General features: G+C 39.2%; 1 protein-coding gene across 1 annotated transcript; it reads left to right on the top strand.

Moving 5' to 3' along the window:
- Positions 1–3,058: 3,058 nt before the first annotated feature.
- On the top strand, positions 3,059–14,632 carry ric8b (RIC8 guanine nucleotide exchange factor B). The gene is made up of 11 exons (XM_015404118.1): positions 3,059–3,227; positions 4,009–4,056; positions 4,152–4,781; positions 6,005–6,099; positions 7,102–7,252; positions 8,478–8,573; positions 8,661–8,805; positions 10,030–10,174; positions 10,269–10,388; positions 14,399–14,528; positions 14,575–14,632. Exons 1-10 carry the CDS (start codon positions 3,144–3,146, stop codon positions 14,505–14,507), a joined length of 1,623 nt encoding a protein of 540 aa, XP_015259604.1. The 5' UTR covers positions 3,059–3,143; the 3' UTR covers positions 14,508–14,528; positions 14,575–14,632.
- Positions 14,633–15,568: the final 936 nt, after the last annotated feature.

Raw genomic sequence — 15,568 nt, 5'->3', positions numbered from 1 at the left:
CTCTTGGTCTAGATTTGAATATGATCTAACATCCGAAAAGATGAATAACTATGCACAGATATCCTCTGGCCAGAAGCAGAATGAGCCAAACAGCCAACAGATAGCTGTGCTCATTAGAGGAAACACATTCAAAAAGAATTTAGGTTTTGTTTCTTGTCAAAGGTGGATCAACATAGTAATACCCAAAGGCCATTCTAATACCTATGTGAATGTGATTTCACATCGTCATTATGGGTTGTAGAATATTGAGGGAGGAGGTTCATTGGACACTGTTTGGGATAAGGCTGTCACATAACTCAATGTGTCAAAATAATGCAGCACTGTACGATTCCTGTTGCTGTATTTTCCAGTGGTTTGTTTCTTAACTTTTTGTAACTTTTTTGGACTGAGTATACCTAAATCTCATCCCTAAAATGTACTAATATTTTATGGTATAGGTTCCCTGTACAAAATACAAAGTGCCCATGAATACAGAGCAGTCTTAGCTTTGCTCAAACTGTGTTCCCTTTTGCTTACTTTTAATTTCGATAATTCTTAATGAGACTTTCCAGCAAATGTTATTAAAACCAATTATTCCTAAACTTCCCTGACAACACTAAGCCTTTTGGTACTCCACATTTAAATCTCTGATGCTTTATTTTTTAGACTACAATAATGTATAAAATCCTACTGTGTTTCTTCTATATTGCTACAGTCACTTCTTGGATAAATATAAGTGGAGGCTTTTTATTCTATTTAATTTCTTGTCTAATAATACATATAATAAGCACTTTAAGCACTTAAGAACATTCCAACTCTTTCAACCATTTTAAATGAGTTAAACTGACTTAGCTGATTTGAAATATTAGCAGGTTGTTACTATAATTTAACGTGAAGTTGACATCAGCTCTGACAATAGGTACATTCAGGAATTTTTGTTATTTTTCTAAAACAGCTCATTATTTATTAAAATATGTTAAATATATATATTTTACTACCAGTATATCATCTTTCCTTGTTTAATTTCTGTCATATGTTGCATATGAATGAGTAGAAATATTCCTGGAATCATCTTAGCTGATTGTTTTTTTTTTATCTTCTAAAATCTCAGTGGAAGCCCTTTAAGGGCGCTGGGCCCTAACAAGAAGAGCCACGCTGCTTAATAAATTACATTTCTATTGAGGGAGTGTCCTGCTGTGCTGGGGTCACTGCACCTTAGTCCCACAACCTTTAACCTCTTCCCCCTGCCTGGGTTTTTCTATTTAATGGAGAGTGAATCCTCTGTGTTACATCTGTGAAATCCTGCAAGCCTCACTGCCGAGACATTGAACAGACACAACTTGTTTAATGCAGAGAAAAAAATAAAGAAGTAAGCCCTTTATTGTATTGTAATCACCTGACCTCAATGTCAACATCAATATCCGCCAAAGATGTTCTTAGAGATCTTCACACCGCCTCATCTGGCAGCTGTGAGAGATCTGTGACGTCTCCAAAGGGGGTGTCTGTGATATCATCCAACAGCGCTGTGTCTGAGATCAGTGCTACTATTGCTATGTGTATTAATACAATCATGAGTTCTTAAAATTACCCAAATACACTTGTCTTTTACAAAATATGTATTGTCAAACAAACAAAAAAATAGCATACAATAGAAATGTATGTATTTAATGTAAGTATGTGGTGGTGGGGAAACACCTAAAACATGCTGGAACCTCTGTAAAGCACTTTGACTGTTTTGGTGCTAAAAGGTGCCATGCAAGTACTTCCCTTGCTTTGCCATTCTTCATTCTTCATCTAAGGAAGGGTCTGTGACAGCGCTCTTTTGTGCGCCTAGGTTGCAGCAGTCTGTCAGTGAAGGAGAACTGGTGTTCAGGGGAACATCGACCCAGGTACTTATAATAGTCCACTGTTTACAACTGTGAATAACCAGAGAGCGGAGACTGAGATGGCTGAAATTTTTTACAGTCTGAGGGGATTGCTTCAACAAAAAGCTGGACAGGACACACAGTTATTAGTTAGAGACAGAGGCGGGTAGTAATTAGTTACATTTACACAGTAAGAATTGAAAAAAAAAATACTTTTAGGAGTAGGTTTAGAAGTTGTGTGGTACTTTTACTTGAGTAATATTCTTGTAAAGTATCGCTGCTTCTACTTGAGTAAAATCTCTGACTATATCATCTGTGAGTATTTTGAACTATTCCAAAATCAGGAAACTATAAACAGTAGATCTTAACAGTGGAAGTTCATTAACTTATCCTAATATATATACAGTTATCATAGGGGAGTGGCAGCGTAGTGGTTAGGGAATAGGGCTTGGAATTCTGAGGTTGTGAGTTTGAGGTTTCTTCCTGTTAAAAGGGAGTTTTTCCTCTCCACTGTTGCTGCAAGCATGCTTAGTGTGAGGAATGGCATTTGAGTCAATGAGTTGATGCAATCAACTGGTTTTCCTTAGATAGAAAACTTTAAATCAATTTGACTGTATGATCTGGTGAACTGTAAAGTGCCTTGAGATGACATGTGTTGTGAATTGGCGCTATATAAATAAAACTGAATTGAATTGAATTACTTAGTGCTCAAGTAGCTTTTTTACCAATTTTTTTGTTATTTATCTTATTAAATATTATATAAATATGATCTATTATACCAAATACATTTTTACTTTTACTTGAGTAATTTCTGGATGGCTACTTCTTACTTTTACTTGAGTAAAAATTGTTAAAGTAGAGCTACTCTTAGTTGATTACAATTTTTGGGTCCTCTACCCACCTCTGGTTATTAGAGCTCTACTGTTACTCGTCTTAAGATTGACCTTTTTTCATATCTTCTTAAATTATCATAAATAAATACATAGCTATATTCTATTCTACATCAGCTAATTCAATTCTCACTTTGCTCTCCAGTCAACATAAGGAAAAGCCACTGCGGTACATTTATATAGAAGATAAAAAAAAAAAAAAAGAATATAGAAATATAGTAAATAACTTGTTTGGTTGTTTAAACAAAGTAACCATGGTATAATTTGAATAGGTGAGTGAGGAGAGAGGCAGCTGATGGAGGCAGTGAGGGGAGTTTCCCTGCTCACAGCAGCTCGTGCCTGACAGCTAGCACAGGCAGCCAACGTCTGAACCAAGCTAGCTGTCCGACTTTTACACGGCCTCTCTATCATGGACCTTAACGGCATCTTATCCCAGCTTGAAACTGCAAACGATGAGGACACAGAGACGCTTTTACAGCGATACAGCCAAGAGGTGAGTCAGCGCTTTTGGTTTATTCAAAACAAACAGGCTGCTAACGCTGGCTAGCTAGCTTTGAGTTAGCTTTACATTGCTAGCTGAGAAGAGAGAGAGAGGTGACGTGCGGTGTGACAAACGACTTTTAATATTTACTCAATCAGTTTAATAGAACATAAAAAAATGCTGAATGCAAAACTAATATACAATTAATATAAACTGCGTGCCGACAAGATTTGGCACTTTATGTATCGAATGCATATCTCTGGATTGGTGTTTATGTTCAATGAATAAAAACCAAAATACAACACAAGGTACACATGGTAACAAACTAAACAAGTATGAAAAAGCTAACCTAAACAAATTAAATGTTGAGCATTCATCATATTAAGTAACTTTTAAACTAATATATGACATTGATGGCAAAGCTAGTTATTTTTTTACAGCTAACAATGTCTCAGAGAGTTTGATCCTAAGCTAAGGAGCATAACGATCAATGTATTTAGTCCCTGTGAATGTGGGAAGGAATACTGTAACATGATACATTTTCCTGGTTTGTGCTTTTTTTTGTCAGAGTCAAACATAGAAGCAGTTTCTATGTTTTCCAGGCAGATTCAATGATTCATAAAATGCCAATTTGGTTACTTGTTTCCATTTCCAAGCATATGCACTACAGTAGGTTTCTGTGGAAAAAAATATCTACCAGCAGCAAAGACAGAAACAGTGCTTGTGGGTCTGAATTACTTTATGAAAACATACAAAATGTGTTCAGGTAAGAATAACTTTTTTTTTGTTTCAGAACACTCAGACCTTCACGTTTGACCAAAAAGAAGAAGCCCTGCGGAGGGTGCGTACATCCAACCGAGCAGGTTGTTAGTAGATAATGTGATGTCTGGTTGTTCATTAATGACAGTCTTCTTTACTGTCTATCTTGTAATTTAGAAACTCTGTCAGAGTGTTTTGGCCGTTCTTGGGAGACAGGTGCGGCCCAGCTGTCAGAGGACGTGTCTGGAAACACTTCGCATCCTTTCCAGAGACAAACGGGTCCTCGGACCTGTAGCCACTGTGGATGGCATGCTGGTTCTGACTCGGATGGCGACGCTGCGTGCCCAACAGGATGAAGAGAATAAACAGGAAGCCGCTCAGGACAGTTTACAGTCTGAAGAAGAGAAGAGGGTGGTGGTGGAGGCTTTAAAGTGCCTATGCAATGTTGTGTACAACAGTTCTGCAGCTCAGCAGGTTTGTGTAGACATCCAGCTTGCACACAGCCTTTGTGCCAGCCTGCACTCCGCCCACATGTGGCAACACGAGGTGGGCCTGTTCATCCTGCGCCTCTTCTTCCTGCTGTCTGCCCTGCGGCCTGATGTGAGAGCAGTACTGAGGAAAGACTGTCACGCTGTGAGACTGTTGACAGAGGTCCTGGAGCACACGCTGGACGTGCACTGGGTCGGTACCTACGAAGCTGCTCGACCAGAACCGCAGGCTCTGCCACTGCCTGCAGAGAGCAACGAACGAGCGATGGAAGCCCTTAAAGCCTTGTTCAACCTCACGCTCTCAGAAAGTCGGAATGAGGTGAGAATGTTTGGCTTATGGCTGGTCATAATTGTGAATGTGTAAACATCTGGATTCTTGTACAAAGAGCTATGAAAAAAGTGATCCACTCTCCTTGAAGCCATTTTTAACTTTTGAATTACTGCGCTAAGAAAGGGAGATGATAACCAGGAAAACATCTTGATTTCATTTGATGACTCAGTTTTCTTTTTTCCAATAAAACAAAAACATTAAGCATTATTAATATTATTACCATCATTCTGAAGTTTTTTTTTCTAGGTTAAAAAAAAACATGCAGTCATAAAAACTTAATACCCTATAGAAGATTAGAGACATAAGTTTAAGTGTTGATAGTTAAGCTTTCTTCCTTTATTTCTTTTTACCTGCATATTTTGATTACCTTATTTGAATTTCCAGCTTTCATAAAGATGTTAAAGGAGACATTTTTATAGCCATCTACCTTTTTAGTTTAATTAATTTCTATGCTAACTAACTCTTTGTTCTTTTAGGTCGATTCAACTTTAAATATTTAACAGCTGTTCTCTAAGTTTGCTAAAGTATCTTCCAAAATACAGCAGAATTGGTGGTGAAATAAAGTTGCCAGGAGCTAAATAATCCCTAAACAGTGACACTTCCAGTTCTCTGTTTGTAACAGAAGACAAATTCTGGCCTGGCCTCCAATGTTTTTTTTTTCTTAGAGGTTAAATCTTTCCTCCTTGTACATCTCTTATATAGGCTTAACAACATAAGACAGCTCTTTAGATCTGTGTTCACCCTCACCTCAACCGTCAGAAACACCAAAGTTTCAAAATTCTATACGTGGATTGAACGCTCCCTCAACAATGAAAGATAAATGCTGCTGTTTGTACTGTACATGTTTCAAGGCTGTTGATGTCTGGTTTGTTTTAACCAAGGTAAATGGTTTCAATAGTAATAATTTTCCTGTGATTATCCAAAAATATACCTTAAGTATGCTCATGATATTCCATGCGACTTAGACGGATGGGTCTAATGAACCAAAGAGGCAACATCTGGCAGTGTAAGTCCACACTAGATCCCAGGATTATATTTGTCCCTGCGCATAGCTTCCTACCCTTCACCTGCTGCTCTGACTTATAGATACTGCTTGGTTGTTGCCATGGCCTCACTCCTAAAAACTCGTAATTCCTGCGCTTATTTAATTCAGTGTCTTTTATTTATTTTTTGGGGGGTCTGTATTTTATTTACATGCTTGATTTTCACAGGAGGATGACCACCAGTTCCGACTCCTAGCTGCAATCCTGCGTCACCTTTTGATGCTGAAAACTGAGACGGAGGAGAAAACAGAAGAAGCACACAGGTGAGAAGCAATTTCTCTCTGCTCTTTCTACGTCCTTTTCTCCTTATAACCTGTAGAATTACTCAAAACCAGACACCTGAGGTCATTCTCTGTCTTAGAGAATATACTAGACTTCGCCTGGTGAACCAGTTGAATAGAAGAGGAGCACCTGTACACAAACTGGTTCCTGGAGGTTAATCGCTTAATATGTTGGGGTTTTTTGTGCTTTTAATGTAAAAGCTATTAAAGGGTAGAAACCGTCTCCTTTTTTATACTTTTAAACTATATTTCATTGTTGTCCTGTCCTGCAACTGATTGGTGGTCATGGGAGTGTTAGCAACTGACATGGCAAAAATACTCTAAATAAAGAAAAAAATACAGAGATATCTCCTTAGAAAAAAAAGCAAGCAGAGTGAAATGTTAAGATTTCAAATATTAATCTTAACCCTACATGTGCTAAAAGTGTTACGGCAGACTAAAACCATACCACATCATAAAGAAGAATCTTGTGAAATGGTCCTAAAAAGGTCTTATAGGACAGGTATGAACTTGAAGAATTTCCAGGTTGTTTTATATTTATTGATGGAATCTGAACACTTCCCTTTGTTAGATTTTAGTGGTTTATTCCTGTGATGGAAGTATATCTGGGTGCTGTGTGGAGGAACCTGGTTGAGGCATGTATTTGTTATGTTTCTACTGAGAAGCCTTTTCATTGCTTTTAGTGATTTAGGAGAAGAATTGAGGGTTAACTGACTTTATGTGGCTGATAAGCAGGAAAAAAAATCTTCCTTCTTCACTGTAAGGCTGAAACTTATGTTGGAGCTGCAGAAACTTCTTATATGTATTTTGAAGTTCTGCAGCTTGTGTAGAGTGATGCCTGTGGTGGTGATCACTGTGATTGGTTTACCAGAAGGCAGCAGGGTGCTGAATATAGAGTCATATGGCCTTTATATAATAATGAGGTTTAGACTTCAATTTTACCCTTATTTTCCTGCAAAAATAAAAATGCTGTTTCTAATTTAGCCACGCTGTCAACCTGCTCAACAACCTGCCTGTTTCCTGCCTGGATGTGTTGATTGACGTGCCCATCCAGGGGGGCGTGGAGGAATATGGCGGCAAAAACATGGAAGCAGTTCAAGTATTGCTGGATTTCATGGAGAGGAGAATTGATAAGGTAAATTTATCCTTAAGATCAAGTATAGGTGTGGGGCGAGTTAAGAAATATAGCCCACTTCTACCAACGGTTCAGAACCAAATGTGGGATTAACACTGTGTTAAAAACTGTTTAAATTGTCCAGCTGTGTAAAACATTTTTTCTTAATCTCATTTATTTGATCATAATTACTGGATTTTATAATCCCTTCCTGCAAAGAAAAACTCTGTAAGCCTATTCCTGCAAACAGCTTATGCCTCTGCTTTGGTTGTTTGTTGCAGCAGATCATTAGAAATCTTCTACTAAACTGATTTTAGCTGCTTCATAAATAAGGTGTGGTTTCATCTATTATGATGTTCTGGAAGCACCATTAGTCTGCATCACAGATCCAGCCTTCTTTTTTTCCACTTTGAGTCTGATGCTGCTGCTTCCTGTTGAGAAAATCTTACTAACATATGGAAAATAATATCTGACAGCTTGCGGTTAGTGTTGAAACACCAAAGCTTTTTGTTGGTAAATATTATTGAACAGCTGCCTTACCACATCGATGGTACAACAAGGAAAGAATATCCTTTTAAAATACTAAAACAGCTTCTCAATCCCCCAGGGAGGACTCTAAAGCTTGAGCTCAAATGGGCCTTCCACATATACAAGTGTAACATGGTCAATGTTGTGGACAGACCATCATGAAGCTTTGATCTCTGACCTACAGAAGGTCTGACAGAGCTGAGAAAGGAGTGTGAGCCAGGTGGTCGACACACCTGAATTGGTACTTTATTTTACATCTTGTTCAGCTGATTGCTAGTTCTACCAAAGACTGAGGGACTATAGCCTAATTGATAAATTTGAAGACATTCTTACAAATGACCAATTAAAGATGGTGTCATTTGTAAATCAAAATGTTTGACCTAAAAACAGGAAACAGTCTAATTCAGTGTCAGATTAAGAGAGGAAAAAGGTGTTCTTTTATAAATGAAATGGAAAAATCTGTTTATGACTGTATAAAGCCTTTAATTGATCTCCTGCTTAACAAAGTTCCCTTCGATCTGTAGCTGTAATCGCAAACATTTAGTTGACTATTGTGTCTCTTGTATTAGTAACAAGGTTAAATTTTAATTCAATTTTCTGAGTTCTGGAACAGGACTTGTTTATGCATTTCCTGTACTTTCTTATTTTCCTGTTCAATGTTTAGATCATCTGTGTGGTACTCTGACAATAGTTAGCTGTTTTGTGTCGCTCCCCAAAGTGCTCCAACTACAAAGAGGGTTTGACTCCGGTGCTCAGCCTGTTAACCGAAGGATCCAGATGCCACAGAGAGATTCGCAGATATATCAAAACTCAGGTAATGCTCAGAACCAAGCAGAAACAGCTAGAACTAAACAAACAGAATTACTTAGTGATATTAAAAACTGTTGTACATTTTATGTAGGTACTTCCTCCACTGAAGGATGTGAAGAACAGACCAGAGGTGGGAACCACCATCAGAAACAAGCTGGTTCGCCTCATGACGCATGTGGACATGGGTGTAAAGCAGACTGCTGCAGAGTTCCTGTTCGTCCTCTGCAAAGAGAGTGGTGAGTAATTGGTTTTGGGGGGCTCTTAGAGCTGGGGTATACTTGTGTTTTCCTCCTTTGGGTGGCACACAGTCCCAGTCCTTTTATTTCTTTAGAGCTCAAGCTGCCTACCCTATTACCACACTGGGGGGCTGGGGATCTCCTCTTGGGTTTGGGGGCTTGTAGGGGGATTGGCCCCTAGACCTGCGAGGACGGCGTATTTATGGGGAGTGTAAGAATAATATTTAGTTTCTGCCTCTGTGTGCGTCGGCCCCTGGGCTCTCATCCGGGTCCACCTTGGGCGTGACTGGGTGCTCTTGTCAGCCCTTCTCTGGTGGGTGTGGCCATCCCTATGTCTGCTCTCCTTGTGTCCCAGTGACCTGGGGTGCCTCTGGAGCTGGGGTCGCCTCTCTATCAATCGCAGCCCCTGTAGGGCGAGTCTGGGGACTCCCACTCCTTCTATTGAGCATACTTTTCTTCTGAAGAAGCTTTGTAAATCCTCCATCCACAAGCATGCCCATGCATCCCTACCACTTTGGTTCCAGGTGTTCACTGATACTCACTAATACTAAATACTTAGCTGCGGCTACAGATATATACCACCCTAAATTTAACTGTGTAATCACCATAGGTTTTGATTTCCACACATATTCTAATAGGGTATCTAAGGGATACCTGTTGCTCTGGAAGCTTTTCTGATGTTTACTTTGGTTGTCTGTTGTCTTCCTTTTGCTGTTGCCATGTTCCCTGATTTCTGTCCCTCTCGTCTCACTCAGGTGTGTTAGCAGACTTAAGGAGTTGCTGTATGTCTTCTGTGTTTTTCTTTTTTTTTGCTGTATTGTTTTCTCTTTTCATCTGCTCCTCCCTTTTTCCTCTCTCTCTTTCTCTCTTCCCTTAGTTCTTATCCCCTCTCCCTTTCTCACCTTTTCCGTCTCTGTTGCATAAGATTTTATTCTCTAAATCATTTTCAATAAAGTTTCATATATAAAGACCAAGTAGAACCTTATGGCAACAACCATAATGGTCTGCTTGTGAAAGCAAACCTGTTGGGTTACTACTTGTCTCTGTGTTATCATTCCTTAGAGCTATATTGACAAAACACAAAACATAAAAAGAGAGTTGTGAGTAAAGATGGGTGGGGGGAAACAGAGCCGGATGTGTTGCGAGGGTGGTGACTGTGACATTTATGCCTGGTTTAAGTTTATAAAATATTAATACACATCTCTGTGCGACTTTGCCTGTCAGTGGACAATCTTTTGAAGTACACGGGATACGGAAACGCAGCAGGACTCCTGGTGGCTCGAGGGCTACTGGCAGGTGGGAGAGGAGAGACGCAGTACTCTGACGATGAAGACTCTGACACAGATGAATACAAATCTGCCAAACCTTTGTGAGTCATTCAGTCGGCCAGCTACTATCATCTTGTTTAGTACTAAGAAAGTAGTTTGCAGATGTGCATTGAGCTTCAATTTTCTAATTCCCAGCATTAACCCCATCACTGGTCATGTGGAGGAGCCGATGCCAAACCCCATTGAAGAGATGACGGAGGAGCAGAAGGAGTATGAAGCTGAGAAACTGGCCAGCATGTTTGACAAGCTGTCAAGGTGAGACTGGAAAGTAAAAGTGGACGTATGACACTTCTACAGGCTTTGTTTAGATATGCTGTAAAGCTCTCCTCCAACCAGTGATAAAGATGTCCCCAAATGAATTGTGGTTATGAAGCCCTGGTGACTACACTGATAAAACTGATATCTAAGAAAATACATTTCTCTTAAAATAAGTGCATTTTTTCTCAAATTGAGCAGGCGAGTGAGTCACTGTGTCAATGGAATAAGACAATTTACTATTAAAATAGAAAAAAAAAACTGCAGTCTTTTATTTCAAGTGCATAATGTCAAATTATCTTATTTAAGGATAAAAAATACCCATTCCACTGGCAGATCATCTTATTTACCTACACAAATGAGGGTAAATGCACTTATTTTAAGAAATTAGTAATTATTTTAGCAGGCCTGGGCGATCACTACGATAACGGGTGACAATTTTCCCATGTCGGTAAAAGAAATAAAACTTAATTTTGCCGTTTTTCCTGTGTGCGCTGGTGGCAGGTATTTCCTTCCCCTATAAGACACTCTAGCGTGTGTAATCACGTGACACCATCAGTCGAGTCAGAAGCATGGAGAATGGCAGATGAGCCCAATGAAAAAGCGTCTAGCTGTAAAGAAAATGAAATCAGTTAATCCTGGGGAGCCAAGCGAGAGCAGAGATGAAGCTGAGCGCGCAGAGAAGAAGTCGAGAGCGTGTTTTCAGAGTTGAGCGCACGGCAGACCGATTTTGAGTGAGGGGATGCGAGTTTAAATGATGCACATTGTTCTCACTGCAGGCTCAGTTTGTTAGCACCAAAATTACACCATAAATGTTGAGCAAAAGAACACGGAATGCACAGTTTGTCTGAAAACTGTCGGGCCTGACCAAAGTAACACATCCGACCTCCTCCACCTACAGCACAACCACACTATTGAGTTCAAAGATGTGCAAAAGGCTCTTTACCTTTGCGCATATAATGTTTGTAAGGGACGAAACATTTTTCTCCTGTTCAATGAAACATTGTTGAATCTGAATGGGTACAAGACTTACATTTTTTTATTAAAAGTAATATGTAATGTGGTTTATTTAATGAATAAATTATAAATAGATCAATTGCATTTTCTACACATGCCTTTATTTCTGATAGGGGCCAGAGCATTTGTCGTGCATTCGTCATTATCAAGGTAAAACTGCCCAATTGATGGTGATATTGATTTGAGGTCATATCACCCAGCCCTTATAATGGCCATATAAGGGTTTACATCTGCCACTGCCATGTTGTTTTCAACAGTTATTCTGTGAACAAATGTATTCACATGCAATTTTAATTGTAGATTTTTGTGACAATTTGCATTTGTGAAATTAGCAGAATATCTACAGTTTTGTGGATGTTTGCAATAGAAATACTTTAATGTGAGCTTTGGAGATTTTCTTAAATTGTTTACCACCCTCCTTACTCACCTTACCCTCATCCAACCACATTTGTTCAAGGTTTCTATGCAAAGAACAGATCAAATTTGCTGATACTGATTTTCTTCACTTAGAATTTTTGTTCTCCTGTTGGAATGGAGGCTTGTTTGTTTTTTTTCCCCTCAAACTAAGTGTAAACTTATGTTCTTTAAAAGCTTTCTGCCACCAAGGCATCAGACTAAAGGCTTTCTTTTCACCTCCCACCACCATTAGATTATTTTAACTCTTGCATTATCTGTGCAGAAAGCATTAGGAAAAATAGATGTTAAATTAAAGCTTTTTATGTCTCTTTTACAGTTTGTTAGCCTAAAACTTAAAAGATAAGCCAATATGGTTCATTTAAATTCTCCTCTTCACAAAACGAAATGTCCCATAAATGCTTTTCCAACCAGGCTGGATGTGGATCAGGAACGTTAGAATTAGTCTGGGGATTAGCCACTGATCCAAAGCTTGAGTCAGACTTCTGTCCTGATTTGTTGTTTTTTAACCTTCACCTGCTGGTTTTAGCTACTCCATTAGATCTTAAAGATCTTTTAATATGAGAAGATAGTTTACTACCATTAACAATATTTTTTTAAGCAATCTCACAGTGAGCGGTAAGTACTTACTGTAATAGTATTTATTTTAAACCAAAGGCATCATGACGGCAGACATGACATTTTATAGTATGTTTTATTTATTTTAGTAATTGGCTGTCGTGTGTGCGTTTTTCTTCTTAATATAGATAGTTTATAGACTTTCAATGGACCGACAGCATTTTTAAATCTAGTGTGATCCATGACAGAGAAACAGTGTGAACGATTGGAAAGCTCAGCCTTCCTCTTATCTTCAAGCTGAATGGACCTGAAACACTTTACAATGTATTTTAATAAGAATACCTTCCTGACTGAAACCACTAATGCTAATAATTGCTAATTCAAACCGTCCCTCCAGGTTATTGTGATCAGTTGGACTTGTTTTCTGATTGGACAAATTGAGGATTTGACAGATAATCAAGCTGAAAAGCAACCAATGCAGTTTACTCTGCATCTGTATTAATTATCGATGGTGGTTGTCAAAATGTTATCCCCAAATAAGTTAGAAATGGATTTATGTTTGGCCATTATTTGGTTTATTTTTATAGCTCACCAGTAAGTTTGGAAAATAAGTCCTTAAAGGTAAAATCTGGAATAAGGGAAAATTGCCTGGAACATTTTGGCACAAAAGAGGAACAACCCAGAAAGAATAAATGACGTTTCTCCTCTCGGCTGATCGACTGATTCTGTTTAGAACGACTGTATGAAAAGCTGCAGGGTTCTGCTGTGTTGACCTTTTCATTAGCGAGCAGAGGCTAACGTTACCTGCTAAAAGGTGACTGGGAGCTTTCTCCATGCCAACCAGTTCATCACGACAAGAATCTCCCTCCGCCACACGAGTCTTCAATTAGCCGCTGACAGGCAGCCGTCACATTCAGGGGGATTAAATGGGAGCTGGCCTGCGTGTCGCTGCAGCATCATTACCTCCATATTAATTATCACCTAATTGGTAAACGTTGTCGGCTTGTTGGCTTGGCCTCCTTTATGTTTCTCATTGAGGCTTTTTTTAATAATTCCTCACGTCTTGACTCGCCCTTGAGGAGCCAGTCGATGGCCAGGCGAGAAAACTGACATGGGAGCAAACTAGTCAAACCAATTTGAGTGGAACGCAGATAAAGAAGAGACACGGCTGAATAAAAACGGCAACATAAGAGAGCCGACCTCGTCATTGTTGGCCGTTGAGCCATAATGAGACACGCTCGCCCAGAAAGAGAAGATTCCTCCTTTAAGGCTGCGCCGTCTTTCTTCTCTTCCCAGGTAGAGAGCTGCCTCCACCAGTGCAGGTGGCTAAGGAGATCAGTCAGCAGCCTCCAAGAATGTGCTCCTCTGGCTGCACAAGTGGTCCTCTAATTAGGACATACACTCACACCCCTTTACACCTGCCAGACCCTCACTCCTCTATCACTTCTGAGGGGAGATGAGAGGTTATTTCAGTCTAATTAGGAACAATGATGTCAAATGTTTGTTTTTGAATTCAATAGATAAAGACAAAGGGGATTTTCTTTTTTTATTTACGGACCCATTTTTCATTTATTTTCATCAGTAAATCACTTTTACTTCCAGGAATCTTTCTTTTGTGTTTGAATCTATCGAATTAATGCTCAAGATCGCTTTTTTTTAACTGATGATGGATAATTCTCAGATGGATCATCTTGGAGGGAGCAGTGACACACACAGTGCAGGTATAATTGGATTAGGATAAAGGGCCAGTGTAGGCTTTGAGGAGATTAGCTTGAGCACTGATCCTGTAATTAAACTGCTGCAGGAAGGGAGAGAGGATGGCCAGACATGCCTGATTGTCTATGAACGGGTGAGGGGAGGGGGGAGGCGGTATGAGGGCCCTCCAGTTTGCGTATGAATAAGAACAAATGCAAGGCCCTAGTCTTTCCAGAGATGGAAGGAAGCCGGAGTGTTTTGGTTTCTTTTAGTTCTTCGTTGGCCCTCTTTGTCTGACTCCTCTGCCCGTTTCTTCCTCTCCACAGGCAGAACGTGATCCGGCCCATGGGCGTCAGGCCAGACGGGACTTTGGCACCTCTTGAAGAAACGCTCGTTTGTCCACCTGAAGAAAACTCCGATACAGACTCTGATTAGGCCAGAGTTTTCAGATCTTCTTCCCAATTCAAGAGCTGGGTCCTCTGTTAGATCTTCAGTGGAACTGTAACTGTGACACGCTGCACTTAAACATTTTCTTTACATCTACCCGACTGTCAATCCTATAAAAAGACCCTGGCCTTCCAGTGGTACTTTTTAACCTGTAAAGTCCTGTTTCTGACAAGTGGGGTTTCACATAGCGTGACGAGAGAAGTACTTTATTGTAGAATAAACTGGGACACCCAGATTACTATGATGAGCTTAACTATAACTGTACAAAATTATTGGAAAATTACTAGGCATGTTAATGATGGAAAACATGGAATAGAACTTTATCTTGAAGTCTGTCAGCTATTGTTTTTTTTTTCCTGCTTCTTGCAGGGTTGTTGGTTTATACGTTGCCTTGTAAAAGTATTCATACTTCTTTAAACTCTAACCGTACATTTTTATGCCAGTTTACCTCAAACTTGGCTTATTTGAAATCCATCACAAACTAGTGCATTATTGTAAAGTTGGGGCATAGGAATACATTGAATTTTTAAATGTTTTTACAATCTAGAAACTAAAAAGTGTGTTGGACATTTCTGTTATCAATACATTCCCCCTTTGCTGCACATGCAAATCTTCTGGGGATTTAGCAGCTTTGCTAATCTAGATACTAAATGTCTTTATAAAATAGCTCAAGCTTAGTTAGACTAAAACTATTTTTAATAAATTGACTTCCGCAGGCAGTTTAAGGGTATTTTTCCTGTAGCTTGTCTATTTTCAATAATTAGCAATGATCTATCATTAGGTACTTAGAAGTTTGTGTTCATAACATGGAGACTTTCAAGGGGTGTGAATACTTTTGTAAGATACTGTATCCGGTGTTGTACAGATGCCTAGTTTCATGCATATACAAAAATCAGTGAAATATGTTTAAATTGGTAATTTTTGTTCAGTGAATGACTTAATGCCTAAACATTAGCAGAGATGATATGAATAAAGAATATATTGGGGTTTTTTTTTTTAGGCCTCATTTAGAATTTCCTGAAGTTCTGTTGGGGACCTCAGATGGTTCT

The sequence above is a fragment of the Cyprinodon variegatus genome, unplaced genomic scaffold (genome assembly GCF_000732505.1).
Source record: "Cyprinodon variegatus isolate N-32 unplaced genomic scaffold, C_variegatus-1.0 Scaffold35, whole genome shotgun sequence".
Taxonomy (NCBI): Eukaryota; Metazoa; Chordata; class Actinopteri; order Cyprinodontiformes; family Cyprinodontidae; genus Cyprinodon; species Cyprinodon variegatus.
Note: the sequence above shows the minus strand (reverse complement) of the source record. Positions and strands in the feature narration are given on the sequence as shown.

Bases quoted from the DNA above. Each gene is read 5' to 3' on its own strand.
- ric8b (XM_015404118.1), top strand. From the start codon at position 3,144: ATGGACCTTAACGGCATCTTATCCCAGCTTGAAACTGCAAACGATGAG. The intron at 4,782-6,004 runs GTGAGAATGTTT...TGATTTTCACAG, and splicing joins TCTCAGAAAGTCGGAATGAG to GAGGATGACCACCAGTTCCG. The intron at 10,175-10,268 runs GTGAGTCATTCA...TCTAATTCCCAG, and splicing joins TACAAATCTGCCAAACCTTT to CATTAACCCCATCACTGGTC.